This window comes from Gopherus flavomarginatus, chromosome 23 (genome assembly GCF_025201925.1).
Source record: "Gopherus flavomarginatus isolate rGopFla2 chromosome 23, rGopFla2.mat.asm, whole genome shotgun sequence".
In the NCBI taxonomy this organism is placed as follows: Eukaryota; Metazoa; Chordata; order Testudines; family Testudinidae; genus Gopherus; species Gopherus flavomarginatus.
In genome coordinates, this window is record NC_066639.1 from 16,748,898 (window position 1) to 16,768,007 (window position 19,110).

At 71.5% G+C, this 19,110-nt stretch overlaps 2 protein-coding genes across 2 annotated transcripts in view; one reads left to right on the forward strand and one right to left on the reverse strand.

Annotated features, from left to right (window-relative positions):
• The window catches only part of LRCH4 (leucine rich repeats and calponin homology domain containing 4), a 51,028-nt gene extending 49,918 nt beyond the window's left edge, over positions 1-1,110 (reverse strand). The window contains 2 exon segments of the mRNA XM_050933277.1: positions 914-1,058; positions 1,060-1,110. Coding sequence (XP_050789234.1) covers positions 914-1,058; positions 1,060-1,095 — 181 coding nt within the window. The 5' untranslated portion in view covers positions 1,096-1,110.
• A 3,432-nt stretch (positions 1,111-4,542) lies between these two features.
• FBXO24 (F-box protein 24) lies at positions 4,543-17,813 on the forward strand. Its single transcript, XM_050933285.1, has 13 exons — positions 4,543-4,581; positions 4,790-4,841; positions 4,998-5,049; positions 5,154-5,550; positions 6,304-6,399; positions 8,106-8,292; positions 9,126-9,364; positions 9,492-9,714; positions 10,018-10,176; positions 13,413-13,534; positions 14,006-14,137; positions 16,091-16,261; positions 17,493-17,813. The coding sequence occupies exons 4-13, from the start codon at positions 5,344-5,346 to the stop codon at positions 17,811-17,813; spliced, it is 1,857 nt and encodes a 618-aa protein (XP_050789242.1). The 5' UTR covers positions 4,543-4,581; positions 4,790-4,841; positions 4,998-5,049; positions 5,154-5,343.
• The last annotated feature ends 1,297 nt before the right edge of the window (positions 17,814-19,110 follow it).

A 19,110-nucleotide genomic window follows, 5' to 3' on the forward strand; every position in this document is an offset into this window, starting at 1 on the left:
GGGCACAGGCCCGGGGGGCAGGGTCCGGCTGAGGGTGGCTAACGCCCCTGGACACAGGCCCGGGGGGCAGGGTCCGGCTGAGGGTGGCTAACGCCCCTGGGCACAGGGCCGGGGGGCAGGGTCCGGCTGAGGGTGGCTAACGCCCCTGGGCACAGGGCCGGGGGGCAGGGTCCGGCTGAGGGTGGCTAACGCCCCTGGGCACAGGGCCGGGGGGCAGGGTCCGGCTGAGGGTGGCTAACGCCCCTGGGCACAGGGCCGGGGGGCAGGGTCCGGCTGAGGGTGGCTAACGCCCCTGGGCACAGGGCCGGGGGGCAGGGTCCGGCTGAGCGTGGCTAACGCCCCTGGGCACAGGGCCGGGGGGCAGGGTCCGGCTGAGGGTGGCTAACACCCCTGGGCACAGGGCCCGGCCGGGGCAGCGGGGGCGGGGCCCTGGGTGGGGACAGAGACTCGGGGTCTCACCCCAGGCCAAGGGGGCGTGGCCTGGCAGGGCAATAGGATGACGGGGGTAAAAGGGGCGGGGCCTGTCGAGATGGGGGCGGGGCCTGGGGCGGCTCCACAGAGAACAGGGGGCTATGCAGGGGGAGGGCACCAGGTAAAGGAAAAAGGGGCGGGGCCCTGCACGAAAGGGGCGGGGCCTGCGCGAGGGAGTCATTGAGGGGGCGGGGCCGGCGCGAGGGAGTCCGTTGAGGGGGCGGGGCCGGCGCGAGAGGGCCCGTTGAGGGGGCGGGGCCGGCGCGAGAGGGCCCGTTGAGGGGGCGGGGCCGGCGCGAGGGGGTCCGTTGAGGGGGCGGGGCCGGCGCGAGGGGGTCCGTTGAGGGGGCGGGGCCGGCGCGAGGGGGTCCGTTGAGGGGGCGGGGCCGGCGCGAGAGGGCCCGTTGAGGGGGCGGGGCCGGCGCGAGGGGCGGGGTCTCACCGGCCTGGGTGGTGTCGCTCAGGTCCCAGCGCCGCGCCGCGCCGTCCGGGAAGAGCCGCAGCCGCCGCCCCGCCAGGCTCAGGCTGCCCGAGGCCGCCGCCTCCTCCAGGGCGCGCTCGGTGGCGGGCCCGCCGGGCGGGGGGGGGCGGGGGCAGCTCCGGCTCCGCCTCGCCCGCCGCCATCCCGGGACCCCGGGGCTCCGCTTGCCGCGGCCGCCGCTGCCAGACTGACCGGCTGAGGCCGCGAGGGGGAGCCTGCCCCAGCCAAGGGGGCGTGGCCGGGAGCCCGGCCGGGGCCAATCAGAGGGGAGGGGCGGAGCTCGCGGGTTGCCAGCCACTGGCGCCTCTCGGGCCGCTCCGCTCGGCCAATCAGGATTTCGGAGGGCGGCGACTAATGCTACGCGGCAGCCAATCCGCTCGGATGGGGCGTGGCCTCTGCATTGGCCTCACCCAAGAACAGCTCTTAGTATATAGGGGCGGGGCATCTAGGGCAATACAGCCAACCAACGAGCAGGAGGCGGGCCGTATCAAGAGGTTAGCCAATCAAGTCGGGGAAAGGACACGTCCACCTGTCCCGTCCCAGCCAATGGCAGTGTAGAAGGCGGGGCTAGTCTGTCCGTCGGTGTCAATCATACCCCACAGGCGGGGCTTGAGTTCCGGCATTGACCAATCACAAGGCGAGATCGCTGCAAACTATTAGCTCAGCAGCTGTGGGGAACGCCTCACCAGTTTCAGCCAATCACACTAGGAGAGACGGGGTCTTCGTAAGATTGACAGCACATCTACCTATCACAAGACGGCTCCGCAGTCAACCGCGTCATAAGGCGGCAACAGTTGAATGCGTGAACTGCCTGGTACGGAGGGGCGGAGCTGTTTCACCCGGTCAGCCAATCACACGTAGCGGAATGCCATGCCCGTTATGAGTGACGACTTGACTGGCCAGTCAGAGGGAGACTCCCTCCGGGTGGTGGTAAGGGGCCGAGAAACGAGAGTGACAGCCCAGCTGGCCAGTCAGAGCACGAATCACCTCAGGGGAGAAGGGAGCTGCGCGTAGCGAGAGACAGACCACGTGGCCAATCTGAGACAGAATCACTCCGGGTGGGCGGGCTGTGAGAAGAGACTGACAGCCCAACTAGCCAATAGCAAGAGACGGTGATGTGAAAAAAGGGCGGGACCTAGTATTTAGACGAAATGCCTATCTCAGGCCCAACCCCCTCTCGTGCGAGGCCCCGGGGGGAGGGGAAGCGTTCCCCTCTCGTGCGAGGCACCGGGGGGAGGGGAAGCGTTCCCCTCTCGTGCGAGGCACCGGGGGGAGGGGAAGCGTTCCCCTCTCGTGCGAGGCACCGGGGGGAGGGGAAGCGTTCCCCTCTCGTGCGAGGCACCGGGGGGAGGGGAAGCGTTCCCCTCTCGTGCGAGGCACCGGGGGGAGGGGAAGCGTTCCCCTCTCGTGCGAGGCACCGGGGGAGGGGAAGCGTTCCCCTCTCGTGCGAGGCACCGGGGGAGGGGAAGCGTTCCCCTCTCGTGCGAGGCACCGGGGGAGGGGAAGCGTTCCCCTCTCGTGCGAGGCCCCCGGGGGAGGGGAAGCGTTCCCCTCTCGTGCGAGGCACCGGGGGGAGGGGGAGCGTTCCCCTCTCGTGCGAGGCACCAAGGGGAGGGGAAGCGTTCCCCTCTCGTGCGAGGCACCAAGGGGAGGGGAAGCGTTCCCCTCTCGTGCGAGGCACCAAGGGGAGGGGAAGCGTTCCCCTCTCGTGCGAGGCACCAAGGGGAGGGGAAGTGTTCCCCTCTCGTGCGAGGCCCCCGGGGGAGGGGAAGCGTTCCCCTCTCGTGTGAGGCACCAAGGGGAGGGGAAGTGTTCCCCTCTCGTGCGAGGCCCCCGGGGGAGGGGAAGTGTTCCCCTCTCGTGCGAGGCACCAAGGGGAGGGGAAGCGTTCCCCTCTCGTGCGAGGCACCAAGGGGAGGGGAAGCGTTCCCCTCTCGTGCGAGGCACCGAGGGGAGGGGAAGCGTTCCCCTCTCGTGCGAGGCACCGGGGGGAGGGGAAGCGTTCCCCTCTCGTGCGAGGCACCGGGGGGAGGGGAAGCGTTCCCCTCTCGTGCGAGGCACCGGGGGAGGTGAAGCGTTCCCCTCTCGTGCGACGCACCCAGGGGAGGGGAAGCGTTCCCCTCTCGTGCGACGCACCAGGGGGAGGGGACGCGCTCCCCTCTCGTGTGAGGCACCAGGGGAGGTGAAGCGTTCCCCTCTCGTGCGACGCACCCAGGGGAGGGGAAGCGTTCCCCTCTCGTGCGAGGCACCGGGGGGAGGGGAAGCGTTCCCGTCTCGTGCGAGGCCCCGGGGGGAGGGGAAGCGTTCCCCTCTCGTGCGATGCACCGGGGGGAGGGGAAGCGTTCCCCTCTCGTACGAGGCACCGGGGGGAGGGGAAACGTTCTCCTCTCGTGCGAGGCACCGGGGGGAGGGGAAGCGTTCCCCTTTCGTGTGAGGCACTCAGGGGAGGGGATGCGTTCCCCTCCCGTGCGAAGCACCGAGGGAAGGGGAAGCGTTCCCCTCTCATGCGAGGCACCGGGGGGAGGGGAAGCGTTCCCCTCTCGTGCGAGGCACCGGGGGGAGGGGAAGCGTTCCCCTCTCGTGCGAGGCACCGGGGGGAGGGGAAGCGTTCCCCTCTCGTGCGAGGCACCGGGGGAGGTGAAGCGTTCCCCTCTCGTGCGACGCACCCAGGGGAGGGGAAGCGTTCCCCTCTCGTGCGATGCACCAGGGGGAGGGGACGCGCTCCCCTCTCGTGTGAGGCACCAGGGGAGGTGAAGCGTTCCCCTCTCGTGCGACGCACCCAGGGGAGGGGAAGCGTTCCCCTCTCGTGCGAGGCACCGGGGGGAGGGGAAGCGTTCCCGTCTCGTGCGAGGCACCGGGGGGAGGGGAAGCGTTCCCCTCTCGTGCGATGCACCGGGGGGAGGGGAAGCGTTCCCCTCTCGTACGAGGCACCGGGGGGAGGGGAAACGTTCTCCTCTCGTGCGAGGCACCGGGGGGAGGGGAAGCGTTCCCCTTTCGTGTGAGGCACTCAGGGGAGGGGATGCGTTCCCCTCCCGTGCGAAGCACCGAGGGAAGGGGAAGCGTTCCCCTCTCATGCGAGGCACCGGGGGGAGGGGAAGCGTTCCCCTCTCGTGCGAGGCACCAAGGGGAGGGGAAGTGTTCCCCTCTCGTGCGAGGCACCGGGGGGAGGGGAAGCGTTCCCCTCTCGTGCGAGGCACCGGGGGGAGGGGAAGCGCTCCCCTCTCGTGCAAGGCACCGGGGGAGGGGAAGCGTTCCCCTCTCGTGCGAGGCACCCAGGGGAGGGGAAGCGTTCCCCTCTCGTGCGAAGCACCGAGAGAAGGGGAAGCGTTCCCCTCTTGTGCGACGCACCGGGGGGAGGGGAAGCGTTCCCCTCTCGTGCGAGGCACTAGGGGGAATCATTCCAAATCCCACGTCAAGCCCCAAGGCTGACCCAGAGAGGACCCCAGGGGGGCACTAGGGGGCGCTGAGCTGTGGGCAGCAGGGTAGGGTGCAGCATGGGGCTCTGCCCACCAGCAATCAGGGCTGGCCCCGATGCCCAGTGGGGTGCTAGTACCCCCGGAGCAGGGCCTGGCCCGAGGTCCCAGTGGGGCACTGTGGGGCAGTGCCCAGGGAGCGGGGCCTGGCCCGAGGTCCCAGTGGGGCGCCGTGGGGCAGTGCCCAGGCAGCAGGGCCCGGCCCGAGGTCACAGTGGGGCACCATGGGGCAGTGCCCAGGGAACGGGGCCCGGCCCGAGGTCCCAGTGGGGCGCCGTGGGGCAGTGCCCAGGGAACGGGGCCTGGCCCGAGGTCCCAGTGGGGCGCCGTGGGGCAGTGCCCAGGGAGCGGGGCCCGGCCCGAGGTCCCAGTGGAGCGCTGTGGGGCAGTGCCCAGGGAGCGGGGCCTGGCCCGAGGTCCCAGTGGGGCGCTGTGGGGCAGTGCCCAGGGAGCGGGGCCCGGCCCGAGGTCCCAGTGGGGCGCTGTGGGGCAGTGCCCAGGCAGCGGGGCCCGGCCCGAGGTCCCAGTGGGGCGCCGTGGGGCAGTGCCCAGGGAGCAGGGCCCGGCCCGAGGTCACAGTGGGGCGCCGTGGGGCAGTGCCCAGGGAGCGGGGCCTGGTCCGAGGTCACAGTGGGGCGCCGTGGGGCAGTGCCCAGGGAGCGGGGCCCGGCCCGAGGTCACATTGGGGCGCCGTGGGGCAGTGCCCAGGGAGCAGGGCCCGGCCCGAGGTCCCAGTGGGGCGCTGTGGGGCAGTGCCCAGGCAGCAGGGCCCGGCCCGAGGTCCCAGTGGGGCGCTGTGGGGCAGTGCCCAGGCAGCAGGGCCTGGCCCGAGGTCACAGTGCCGGCCGTGAGGTCAGAGCCCGTCACCCCGGCGTCGGGCTCTGTGAAGCCGTGGGGCGGGTGCCAGCTCACAGAGCCATGTCCCGGGGAGCCGGGCGGGCCGGGCAGGGGCCCCGCTGGCCACGCAGGGGGCAGCGCTGTGGGTCGCTGCAGCGTCTGCCCAGTGGCCGGAGCCGGGTGCCGGGGGCGCGGGCAGGGATGGGCGACCGACGCACCGCGAGGCGGCAGAGACACCGGCGGCTCCAGTGCGGCTCCCGGCTCTCCGGGGGCGACGAAGCCATGGGGGTGAGTGGCCCGGGGGGGCAGCGCTGGGGGGGGTGGCATGGGGCTCCCGGCAGGGCTCAGCAGGGGGTGCCATGGGGCAGGGGGCTCAGCAGGGGCTGCGGGAGGTAGGGGGTGGGGTGGGGTAGGGGGCTCAGCAGGGGGTACCGTGGGGCAGGGGCTCAGCAGGGGTTGCGGGAGGCAGGGGGTGGGGTGGGGGGCTCAGCAGGGGGCGCTGTGGGGCAGGGGGTGGGACGGGGGCTCAGCAGGGGTTGCGGGAGGCAGGGGGTGGGACAGGGGCTCAGCAGGGGGCGCTGTGGGGCAGGGGGTGGGACGGGGGCTCAGCAGGGGTTGCGGGAGGCAGGGGGTGGGCTGGGGGGCTCAGCAGGGGGTGCCGTGGGGCAGGGGGCTCAGCAGGGGCTGCGGGAGGTAGGGGGTGGGGTGGGGTGGGGGGCTCAGCAGGGGTTGCGGGAGGCAGGGGGTGGGGTGGGGGGCTCAGCAGGGGGCGCTGTGGGGCAGGGGGTGGGACAGGGTCTCAGCAGGGGTTGCGGGAGGCAGGGGGTGGGCTGGGGGGCTCGGCAGGGGGCGCTGTGGGGCAGGCGTGGGGCGGAGAGATGCTGTGGGGAGGCGGGGGGCCCAGAGGGTGCAATGGGGCAGGTGGCTGGAGGCGTATGGGGCTGGCAGGTGCCATGGGATGGATGCTTAGCACCTTGGGGTGGGGGGCACAGGGCCCACCCCTGACTCAGCCCCACCCCCTCCCTGACCTGCCCCACACAGGCCAAGCGCCCGCGCTGCAGCCAGGGGCTGGTGGGCACTGAGGGCAGGACGGACCTGGGGGGCTCAGCCCCCATCCTGCGCCTCCCTCCAGAATTGGTGAGTCAGCACACAGGACAGGCTGGGGGGCTAGACTCATCGGGGTGTCCGTATTGCCCAAAGGGCCCTATACCCAGGGGGCTGGGGCTGTATAGCCCAGAGAGCCCTATACCTGGGGGACTGGGTCCATATAGCCTAGAGGGCCTTATACACGGGGGGGTGTCTGTGTAGCCTACAGGGCCCTATACCCGGGGGGGTGTCTGTGTAGCCTACAGGGCCCTATCCCCGGGGGGGTGTCCGTATAGCCCAGAGGGCACTATACCCGGGGGGATGTCCATATAGCCCAGAGGGCCCTATACCTGGGGAGGCTGGGTCCGTCCCAGAGGGCCCTATACCCGGGGGGGTGTCTGTGTAGCCCAGAGGGCCCTATACCCGGGGGGATGTCCATATAGCCCAGAGGGCCCTATACCTGGGGGCCTGCATCCGTATAGCCTATACCTGCTGGCCTGGGTCCGTATAGCCCAGAGGACCCTATACCGGGGAGGCTGGGTCCATCCCAGAGGTCCCTATACCCAGGGAAGGATGTCTGTATAGCACAGAGGGCCCTATACCCGGAGGGGTGTCTGTGTAGCCCAGAGGGCCCTATACCTGCTGGCCTGGGTCCGTATAGCCCAGAGGGCCCTATACCTGCTGGCCTGGGTCCGTATAGCCCAGAGGACCCTATACCCGGGGAGGCTGGGTCCATATAGCCCAGAGGGCCCTATACCTGGGGGCCTGCATCCGTATAGCCCAGAGGGCCCTATACCTGGGGAGGCTGGGTCCGTCCCAGAGGGCCCTATACCCGGGGAGGTGTCTGTGTAGCCCAGAGGGCCCTATACCCTGGGGGGGGTGTCCGTATAGCCCAGAGGGTCCTATACCTGGGGGCCTGGGTCCATATAGCCCAGAGGACCCATACCCAAGGGAGGGTGTCCATATAGCCCAGAGGACCCTATACCCGGGGGGGGGTTCCATATAGACCAGAGGGCCCTATACCCGGGGAGGCTCGGTCCATCCCAGAGGTCCCTATACCCAGGGAAGGGTGTCTGTATAGCACAGAGGGCCCTATACCCGGAGGGGTGTCTGTGTAGCCCAGAGGGCCCTATACCTGCTGGCCTGGGTCCGTATAGCCCAGAGGACCCTATACCCGGGGAGGCTGGGTCCATCCCAGAGGTCTCTATATCCAGTGAAGGGTGTCTGTATAGCACAGAGGGCCCTATACCCGGAGGGGTGTCTGTGTAGCCCAGAGGGCCCTATACCTGCTGGCCTGGGTCCGTATAGCCCAGAGGACCCTATACCCGGGGAGGCTGGGTCCGTATAGCCCAGAGGTCCCTATACCCAGGGAAGGGTGTCTGTATAGCACAGAGGGCCCTATACCCGGGGGGGTGTCTATGTAGCCCAGAGGGCCCTATACCCGGGGAGGCTGGGTCCGTATAGCCCAGAGGTCTCTATATCCAGGGAAGGGTGTCTGTATAGCACAGAGGGCCCTATACCCGGGGGGGTGTCTATGTAGCCCAGAGGGCCCTATACCTGCTGGCCTGGGTCCGTATAGCCCAGAGGGCCCTATACCTGCTGGCCTGGGTCCGTATAGCCCAGAGGGCCCTATACCTGCTGGCCTGGGTCCGTATAGCCCAGAGGGCCCTATACCTGCTGGCCTGGGTCCGTATAGCCCAGAGGGCCCTACGCCGGGCGTCACTCTGGGTGTCCTGCCCCCCCCTCTCTCCTCGCAGCTGGATCACATCGTCTCCTTCCTGCCAGTCCGGGACGTGGTGGCCCTGGGCCAGACGTGCCACTACCTGCGCCAGGCGTGCGACAGCGAGGGGGTCTGGCGCCGGGTGTGCCGCCGGCTCTGCCCGCGGCTCCGCCAGGAGGGCACGGCCGGCGCCCGCCCCTGGAAGAGAGCCGCCATCCTCAACTGTCAGTACCGGCCACCGCGGGCGGGGCTTGCACGAGGGAGGGGAGGGGCTCGCACGGGGAAGGGAGCGGAGGGGCAGGGCTCACGCGAGGGAGGGTGCTGCTTCATACTAGTGAGAGGCAGGGCTCACACGGGGCAGGGCAGGCTCACACAAGGGAGGGGTGGGTCTCACCCCAGGACGGGGCGAGACTCACACGGGAGGGTAGGGCTTGCACGAGGGAGGGGCGGGTTTCACACAGTGAGGGCTGTCAAGAGGGAGGATGGGGCTTGCACAAGGGAGGGGTGATTCAGAAGGGAAGGCAGGGATTGCACAAGGGAGGGAGCTTGCACGAGGAAGAGGCGAATCTCATAAGGGAGGCTGGGACTCACATGACGGAGGGTGCTGCTTTGCACGAGGGCAGGGCAGGGCTTGCAAGGGGCAAGGCTTGCACAAGGGAGGGGCGAATCTCATAAGGGAGGCTGGGAGTCGCACGAGGGAGGGTGCTGCTTTGCACAAGGGCAGGGCTTGCAAGGGGCAAGGCTTGCACAAGGGAGGGGCGAATCTCATAAGGGAGGCTGGCACTCGCACGAGGGAGGGTGCTGCTTTGCACAAGGGCAGGGCTTGCAAGGGGCAAGGCTTGCACAAGGGAGGGGCGAATCTCATAAGGGAGGCTGGGAGTCGCACGAGGGAGGATGCTGCTTTCCACAAGAGCAGGACTTGCAAGGGGCAAGGCTTGCACAAGGGAAGGGCGAATCTCATAAGGGAGGCTGGGAGTCGCACGAGGGAGGCTGCTGCTTTGCACGAAGGGCGGGGCTTACACTGATCCCACCCCTGATTTTTTCCCGTCCCCCCCAGACACCAAGGGCCTGTACTTCCAGACCTTCGGGGGCCGTCGGCGCTACCTGAACAAGTCGGTGGCCCCGCTGCTGTCCCACGGCTACCGCAAGTTCCTGCCCACCAAGGAGCACGTCTTCGTCCTGGACCACGGCGGGACCCTCTTCTTCCTCCGCAACGCCCTGGTCTCCTCGGCCCCGGGCCACCTCCAGTGGAGACGGGCCTGCCGCTGCGTGGTGCTGTGCCGGAACGCCAAGGACGTGAGCGCCCCCCCCGGTCCCGCGCCGCTGGTGGCAGCGGTGGGATGGGTCTCAACCCCATTCCCCGCCGCCCCCGTAGCCAGCCAGTCCTGCCCCCACAGCGGCACCGTCCCTTTCCCCCCCGCAGTTCACCACGGACCCCCGCAGCGACGCGGGCTACCGGAAGTACGTGTACGTGCTGGCGGTGCGGGAGCCGGCGGCGGGCGCCGGCTGGGCGTGCGACTGCGTGGAGGTCTATCTCCAGGCCAGCGGGCAGCGGGTCTTCAAGATGACGTTCCACGCCGCCATGCGGTTCCGGCAGCTGGTGCTGGTGGGGCAGGAGACGGAGCGGGCGCTGCTGCTGCTGACAGGTGCCCGGCGGGCGTGGGGGGCTCCCCAAAGCCAAGGGATGGGGATGGGGGGCAGGAGAGGGAGCGGGCAGTGGGGGGGGGTTATTCCTCTGGTTCTGTGGCATGTGAGTCTTACTGTCCTAGACTAATACTGGGTGTGCCTCAGTTTCCCCGTGTGCCGCAGCAATACTCCGGTGGTGGGAATTCGTCACAAGGGGGCGCCCCATAGCCAAGGGGGCAGGAGACGGGAGAGCTGCGGGGCCAGGAAGTGTCCCCAATTCCTCACCCCCCCGGTGCCCGCCCTGACCCCCCGTCTCTCGGCAGAGGAAGGGAAGATTTACAGCCTCCTGGTGAACGAGACGCAGCTGGACCAGCCGCGCTCCTACACGGTCCAGCTCGCCCTGCGCAAGGTGTCCCGGAGCCTGCCCCACCTCGCCGTGCGCGCCATGACCTCCAACCAGAGCAGCGCCGCCTTCCTCACCGGTACAGGGCCCCCGTGGGGCGCCCCCCAGCCCCCCACGTCCCCCTCCTCCCGTCCCCCAGCCCCCCACGTACCCCTCCTCCCGTCCCGCAGCCCCCACGTACCCTCCTCCCGTCCCGCAGCCCCACCTCGCCGTGCGCGCCATGACCTCCAACCAGAGCAGTGCCGCCTTCCTCACCGGTACGGGGCCCCCGTGGGGCGCCCCTCAGCCCCCCACGTACCCCTCCTCCCGTCCCCCAGCCCCCCACGTACCCCTCCTCCTGTCCCGCAGCCCCCCACGTACCCTCCTCCCGTCCCGCAGCCCCACCTCGCCGTGCGCGCCATGACCTCCAACCAGAGCAGCGCCGCCTTCCTCACCGGTACGGGGCCCCCGTGGGGCGCCCCTCAGCCCCCCACGTCCCCCTCCTCCCGTCCCGCAGCCCCCCACGTCCCCCTCCTCCCGTCCCGCAGCCCCACCTCGCCGTGCGCGCCATGACCTCCAACCAGAGCAGTGCCGCCTTCCTCACCGGTACGGGGCCCCTGTGGGGCGCCCCCCAGCCCCCCACGTCCCCCTCCTCCCGTCCCCCAGCCCCCCACGTACCCCTCCTCCCGTCCCGCAGCCCCCCACGTACCCCTCCTCCCGTCCCCCAGCCCCCCACGTACCCTCCTCCCGTCCCGCAGCCCCACCTCGCCGTGCGCGCCATGACCTCCAACCAGAGCAGTGCCGCCTTCCTCACCGGTACGGGGCCCCCGTGGGGCGCCCCTCAGCCCCCCACGTACCCCTCCTCCCGTCCCCCAGCCCCCCACGTACCCCTCCTCCCGTCCCGCAGCCCCCCACGTACCCTCCTCCCATCCCGCAGCCCCACCTCGCCGTGCGCGCCATGACCTCCAACCAGAGCAGTGCCGCCTTCCTCACCGGTACGGGGCCCCCGTGGGGCGCCCCCCAGCCCCCCACGTCCCCCTCCTCCCGTCCCGCAGCCCCCCACGTACCCTCCTCCCATCCCGCAGCCCACCTCGCCGTGCGCGCCATGACCTCCAACCAGAGCAGTGCCGCCTTCCTCACCGGTACAGGGCCCCCGTGGGGCGCCCCCCATGTACCCCTCCTCCCGTCCCGCAGCCCCCCACGTACCCTCCTCCCGTCCCGCAGCCCCACCTCGCCGTGCGCGCCATGACCTCCAACCAGAGCAGTGCCGCCTTCCTCACCGGTACGGGGCCCCTGTGGGGCGCCCCCCAGCCCTCCACGTCCCCCTCCTCCTGTCCCGCAGCCCCCCACGTACCCCTCCTCCCGTCCCGCAGCCCCCCACGTCCCGCAGCCCCACCTCGCCGTGCGCGCCATGACCTCCAACCAGAGCAGCGCCGCCTTCCTCACCGGTATGGGGCCCCCGTGGGGTGCCCCCCAGCCCCCCACGTACCCCTCCTCCCGTCCCGCAGCCCCCCACGCACCCCTCCTCCCGTCCCGCAGCCCCACCTCGCTGTGCGCGCCATGACCTCCAACCAGAGCAGCGCCGCCTTCCTCACCGGTACGGGGCCCCTGTGGGGCGCCCCCCAGCCCCCGTGTACCCCTCCTCCCGTCCTGCAGCCCCCCACGTACCCCTTCTCCCGTCCCGCAGCCCCCACGTCCCCCTCCTCCCTTCCCGCAGCCCCCCACGTACCCCTCCTCCTGTCCCGCAGCCCCCCACGTACCCTCCTCCCGTCCCGCAGCCCCCCACGTCCCGCAGCCCCACCTCACCGTGCGCGCCATGACCTCCAACCAGAGCAGCGCCGCCTTCCTCACCGGTACGGGGCCCCTGTGGGGCGCCCCCCAGCCCCCCACGTACCCTCCTCCCGTCCCCCAGCCCCCCACGCAGCGTGACCCCAGCCTGCAGCCCCCCGACTGCCCATATCCCAACCTGCAGCCCCCTCCGTGGTGCTACCCCCAGCCCGGAGCCCCCCCATGCACTGTGACCCTCAGCCTGCAGCCCCCCGACTGCCCATATCCCGACCCACAGCCCCCTGCATGGCGCGACCCACAGCCCGCAGCCCCCCACACAACGTGACCCCCTGCCTGCAGCCCCCTGACTGCCCATATCCCAACCCGCAGCCCCCTGCATGGCGCGACCCCCAGCCCCCCCATGCACTGTGATCCCCAGCCTGCAGCCCCCTGACTGCCCATATCCCAACCCGCAGCCCCCTGTGTGGGGAGACCCCCAACCTGCAGCCCCCCACGCAGCGTGACCCCAGCCTGCAGCCCCCCTCCGACTGCCCATATCCCAACCCACAGCCCCCTGCATGGCGCGACCCACAGCCCCCCCACGCAGCGTGACCCGCAGCCTGCAGCCCCCCAACTGCCCATATCCCAACCCACAGCCCCCTGCATGGCGCGACCCCCAGCCCCCCCACGCAGCGTGACCCGCAGCCTGCAGCCCCCCGACTGCCCATATCCCAACCCACAGCCCCCTGCATGGCGCGACCCGCAGCCCGCAGCCCCCCACGCAGAGTGACCCCGGCCTGCAGCCCCCCGACTTCCCATATCCCAACTCGCAGCCCCCTGCATGGCGCGACCCCCAGCCCCCCCATGCAGTGTGATCCCCAGCCTGCAGCCTCCCCCAACTGCCCATATCCCAACCCGCAGCCCCCTCCGTGGCGCGACCCCCAGCCCCCAGCCCTCCCATGCACTGTGACCCCCAGCCCGCAGCCTCCCCCAACTGCCCATATCCCAACCCACAGCCCCCTGCATGGCGCGACCCACAGCCCCCCCACGCAGCGTGACCCCAGCCCACAGCCCCCCGACTGCCCATATCCCAACCTGCAGCCCCCTCCGTGGTGCGACCCGCAGCCCGCAGCCCCCCACGCAGCGTGACCCCAGCCTGCAGCCCCCCTCCGACTGCCCATATCCCAACCCACAGCCCCCTGCATGGCACGACCCCCAGGCCCCACACGCAGCGTGACCCCAGCCCGCAGCCCCCCGACTGCCCATATCCCAACCCACAGCCCCCTGCATGGCGCGACCCACAGCCCCCCCACGCAGCGTGACCCCAGCCCGCAGCCTCCCCCAACTGCCCATATCCCAACCCGCAGCCCCCTCCGTGGCGCGACCCACAGCCCCCCCACGCAGCGTGACCCCCAGCCTGCAGCCCTCTGACTGCCCATATCCCAACCTGCAGCCCCCTGTGTGGGGTGACCCCCAACCTGCAGCCCCCCGAGTGCCCCTCACTCCTGACCCGCAGCCCCCCCTTTGATCTGACACTGCCCCCACCCCCGCTGTGACCCCCTCTCCCAGACAAGGGGGCCGTGTATTTCGAGGTCCACTCGCCGGGCGTCTATCGCGACCTCTTCGGGACCCTTCACGCCTTCGACCCCCTGGATCTGCAGATGCCGCTGGCCCTGGCCCTGCCCGCCAAGGTGAGCTGGGGGGATCGGGGGGCTCTAGGGGGCTGGGGGAGTTGGGGGGCTGGGGGGATTGAGGGGCTCACGGGGCGCTCTGGCGGGGGGTGCTGGGGGGATCGGGGTGGCCCAGGGGGCCCTGTGGGGATTGGGGGGCTCAGGGGGCGCTCAGGCGGGGGCGGGGGGTGCTGGGGGGGATCAGGGGGCCCTGTGGGGATTGGGGGGCTCAGTGAGCGCTCAGGCGGGGGCGGGAGTGCTGGGGGGGATCGGGGGGCCCTGTGGGGATTGAGGGACTCAGGGGGTGCTCGGGTGGGGGCGGGGGGTGCTGTAGGGGATCGGGGGGCCCGGGGCCCTGATTTTGGGGTGACGGGGTGGTTCTGGGGGAAGACACCAGGGGTGGGGGATGGGTCCGGGACGCGCTGTTTGGGGGGCAGGGACGGGGGGCTGAACCTTGCCCCGGGTGCCCCCTGACCCTGCCCTGCCCCCCAGGTCCTGTCCTGCGCCCTCGGCTACAACCACCTGGGGCTGCTGGATGAGTTCGGGCGCCTCTTCATGCAGGGCAGCAACCGGTTCGGGCAGCTGGGCACCGGCGACAAGATCGACCGCGGGGAGCCCACGCTGGTGAGAGCCCCGGGCCCCCCTCCGGGGCCTCCATCCTGCACCCCCTCCGGGTCCGCCCGGGGCACGCCCATCCTGCACCCCCTCCGGGCCCCCTGCGTCCTGCACCCCCATCCTGCACCCCCTGGGGCACCCCCATCCTGCACCCCCATCCTGCACCCCCTCCGGGCCCCCTGCATCCTGCACCCCCATCCTGCACCCCCTGGGGCACCCCCATCCTGCACCCCTTCCGGGCCCCCTGCATCCTGCACCCCCATCCTGCACCCCCTGGGGCACCTCCATCCTGCACCCCCATCCTGCAACCCCTCCGGGCCCCCTGCATCCTGCACCCCCATCCTGCACCCCCTGGGGCACCCCCATCCTGCACCCCCTCCGGGCCCCCTGCATCCTGCACCCCCATCCTGCACCCCCTGGGGCACCCCCATCCTGCACCCCCTCCGGGCCCCCTGCATCCTGCACCCCCATCCTGCACCCCCTGGCGCACCCCCATCCTGCACCCCCTCCGGGCCCCCTGCATCCTGCACTCCCATCCTGCACCCACCCGGGTCCGCCTGGGGCACCCCCATCCTGTACCCCCCCCGGGCCCCCTGCATCCTGCACCCCTATCCTGCACCCCCTGGGGCACCCCCATCCTGCACCCCCATCCTGCCCCCCTCCAGGTCCCCCCTGGGGCACCCCCATCCTGCACGCCCTCTGGGTCCCCCCTGGAGCCCCCCCATCCTGCACCCCCATCCTGCCCCCCTCCGGGCCCCCCCTGGAGCCCCCCCATCCTGCACCCCATCCTGCCCCCCTCCGGGCCCCCCTGGGGCACCCCCATCCTGCACCCCCTCTGGGTCCCCCCGGGGCACCCCCATCCTGCACCCCCTCCGGGCCCCCTGCATCCTGCACCCCCATCCTGCACCCCCTCCGGGTCCACCCGGGGCACCCCCATCCTGCACCCCCTCCGGGCCCCCTGCATCCTGCACCCCCATCCTGCACCCCCTCCGGGCCCCCTGCATCCTGCACCCCCATCCTGCACCCCCTGGGGCACCCTCATCCTGCACCCCCTCCGGGCCCCCTGCATCCTGCACCCCCATCCTGCACCCCCTGGGGCACCTCCATCCTGCACCCCCATCCTGCACCCCCTCTGGGTCCCCCCTGGAGCCCCCCATCCTGCACCCATCCTGCACCCCCTCTGGGTCCCCCCTGGAACCCCCGCATCCTGCACCCCCATCCTGCCCCCCTCCGGGCCCCTCCTGGAGCACCCCCATCCTGCAACCCCTCCGCAGCCCCCCAGAGCCTCCCCAGCCCCCTTATCCTGAACCCCCTCCGGGCCCCCCTGTCCTCCCATCCTGCACCCCCTCTGCACTCCACCGGGCCCCCCAACCTGCACCCCCTCCACACACACACTGGATCCCACTCGGCTCCCCATTCTGCACCCCCTCCGGGCCCCCTGACCTCCTCAGAGCTCCCCCAGCCCTCCAGGCCCCCCAAGCCCCCTCAGAGCCCCCCAAACACCCCAGAGCCCCTGCGGCCCCCCCCATCCTGCACTCCCTCTGGGTCTCACCGGAGCCCCCATCCTGCGCCCCCCCGGCCCCCCCATCCTGCACCAGAGCTCCCCCAGCCCTCCAGGCCCCCCTGACCCCCCTCAGCCCCCCGGGAGTCCCCTGGCCCTCTGCCCCTCTCGAGCCCCCTCAGAACTCCTCAGCACCCCCTAGCCCCTCCAGGTCCCCCCAGAGCCCCTTTGGGGCCCCCCAGAACTCCCAGCACCCCCTGGCCCCCCATAGCCCCTCCGTCCACCCCGAAGCCCCCCCAGTCCCCCATAGTGCCTCCAGAACCCACCCAGCCCAGCCCCCCTCCACATCTAGGGGCTTCCAGGCAGTCCCCTATTCCCCAGACACCCCCAAACCTCCGAAAACTCCCCTCTCCCACCTCGCCCCCCCCCCATGATTTGTCATATGCCCCCCTGCCCGGCAGGTTCACGGCCTCAAGTGCCCCCTGGACGTCTGGTGCGGCCTGAACCACTCGCTGGCCCTGGTGCGCAGCCGGGAGCTGGGCCAGGCCGTGCTGGGCTGCGGCTGCGGGGCCGGGGGGCGGCTGCCCGGCTGGCCCAAGGGCAGCGCCAGCTTCGTCAAGCTGCAGGTCAAGGTGAGAGCCGCCCCGCCCCAGAGTCAGCCGCATCTGGGGGGAACGACAGAGCCTGGCACCAATAGCCGACCCACCCCAGAGTCAGCCGCATGGGGGGGCAGAGCCTGGCACCAACAGCCACCCCGCCCTAGAGTCAGCCGCATCGGGGGGGGCAGAGCCTGGCACCAATAGCTGATCCACCCCAGAGTCAGCCGCATCGGGGGGGGACAGAGCCTGGCACCAATAGCCGACCCACCCCAGAGTCAGCCGCATCGGGGGGGGGCAGAGCCTGGCACGAACAGCCGCCCCGCCCCAGAGTCAGCCGCATCGGGGGGGCAGAGCCTGGCACCAACAGCCGCCCCGCCCTAGAGTCAGCCGCATCGGGGGGGGGCAGAGCCTGGCACCAATAGCCGACCCAGCCCAGAGTCAGCCGCATCGGGGGGGGGGACAGAGCCTGGCACCAATAGCCGACCCACCCCAGAGTCAGCAGCATCGGGGGGGGACAGAGCCTGGCACCAATAGCCGACCCACCCCAGAGTCAGCCGCATCGGGGGGGGGCAGAGCCTGGCACGAACAGCCGCCCCGCCCCAGAGTCAGCCGCATCGGGGGGGCAGAGCCTGGCACCAACAGCCGCCCCGCCCCAGAGTCAGCCGCATCGGGGGGGGGCAGAGCCTGGCACCAATAGCCGACCCAGCCCAGAGTCAGCCGCATCGGGGGGGGGGACAGAGCCTGGCACCAATAGCCGACCCACCCCAGAGTCAGCAGCATCGGGGGAGACAGAGCCTGGCACCAACAGCCGCCCCGCCCCAGAGTCAGCCACATCGGGGCGGGCAGAGCCTGGCACCAACAGTCGCCCCACCCCAGAGTTAGCCACATCGGGGGGGCAGAGCCTGGCACCAACAGCCGCCCCGCCCCAGAGTCAGCTGCATCGGGGGGGGCAGAGCCTGGCACCAACAGCTGCCCTGCCCCAGAGGTGGCTGCATCTCAGCGATGGGCGAGGGGTCCCTGGGTAACCAGACGCCCCGCCCCAGAGGTGGCCGCATCTCAGCACCAGGCGAGGGGTCCCTGGGTTACTAGACGCCCCACCCCAGAGGTGGCTGCATCTCAGCACCAGGCGAGGGGTCCCTGGGTTACTAGACGCCCCACCCCAGAGGTGGCTGTGTCTCAGCGCCGGACGAGGGGTCCCTGGATAACCGGATGCCCCGCCCCAGAGCCAGCCGCATTCCCACCCTTCTCTCCCGCTCCCCGGCAGGTCCCGCTCTGCGCCAGCAGCCTCTGCTCCACCCGCGAGTGCCTCTACCTGCTGTCCAGCCACGACATCGAGGGGGGGCCGGCCTACCGCGAGCTGCCCCCCAGCCGGGCGCCCCCCCCGCCGGAGAGCCCGGGGACCCAGGCCTGCGAGCAGTACCTCAGCCAGCTGCAGGGCTGCCCCACGCTGGCCGGGCGGCTGGCCAAGGTGAGGGAGGCCGTGGGGGCCCTGCCCCTGCCCCCCTGCCAGAAGGACTTTCTGTGGGAGGCGCTGGAGCTCATCCGGCGCTCGGCCCGGCCCCGCAGCCCCCCCGCCTGCAGCTAGCAGGTCCCCCGGACCCCCCCCGTGCCCTGCCCCCGGGAACGGGGCCCCCTGAGTCCCCCCGATCATGGACCATGATTGATAGATGCACACGCTACAATTGGGAATTAATAAAGCGCCAGAGGAGAAGCCGGTGGGGTGGTCTTGGGGGGGCAGGACCCCGGGGTCCCGTCCGGGGAAGACCCACGGTCTGGCCGGCCTGGTACCTCTGCTGCCCAGGCCAGGCCCCGGCCGGAGCCCCAGCCAGCCCAGAAGGGCCAACATCACCCCGCGAGTGGAGAGGAAGGTGGGGGCAGGGGACGGCCCCCCCAGCTGCCCCCCCTCGCCCCGGTCATGCCCAGCTCCCCCGGGATGCTCAGGAAGCTGCAGGGGGGGAACCGCTGGGGGCTTTGGCCCCAGACGGTGAAGTTGGCCCCCCGGGATCTTGGCCATGGTGAGGACCCCCGGGCCGCAGGCCAGCGTGGGACAGGGGGGCCCGGGCCCACCCAGCCAGCGGAAGACAGGGCTGGGTGGGCAGGGGGGGGGGTGGCATCCGTCTGTCCCCCGCCTCGGGCAGGGATCTGGCGTGTCTGTGTGTCCAGCGATTCGGGGGGGGGAACACCCCACTTTGTGTGCACTGCACGGGGTGGGGGGGCTGGGATCCGGCAGGTCTAGGGGGGGCCCAGGCTGGATCAGCTCTGCTCCCAGAGGGGCTGGGGGGGAAATGAGCTGAGAGGGGAGGGGCTCTAGCCAGGATCAGAGGCAGGGGATATGGGGGGGCAGGTTCCTGAGGGGTGGGGGGGGCTCAGAGGCAGGGGATATGGGGGGGGCAGGTTCCCGGGGAGGTGTGCAGCCCTGGCTGGATATAAGGAGGGGGGAGAGCGATGGGGGGGGGCCCTGCTTGCAGCGAGGGCGGGGAGGCAGCTGCCTGCAAAGGAGGGGGTGCTGGGGGGGTTGGAGCTTGCAAAGGGGGGGGCAGTGCACCTCAGAAATGCTGGGGGGAGGCTGGAGGGGGTGGCGGGGGGGCACCCAGGAGAACTCCCTCCTCCTCCGTGTGCCCCCCCCCGTCTGGGTTAGAAGCCTGGGGGGGGGGGCTGAGGGGAGATTCCAAGCTCCGCCCCCTCCCGCCAGCTAATCGGGCCCGTAAGCCCCCCAGGGTGCCCCATGGGTGCCAGGCCCCATACAGAGCAGGGACCCCTGTACCACGGGAGGGGGGTGACAGAGCCTGGGGGGGTGACTGTGATCCCCTGGGACGGGGAGGAAACGGGACCCCCCAGGGCTACCACAGGTTCCCCTTGGGCTACTGGGCCAGTGGGGGGGC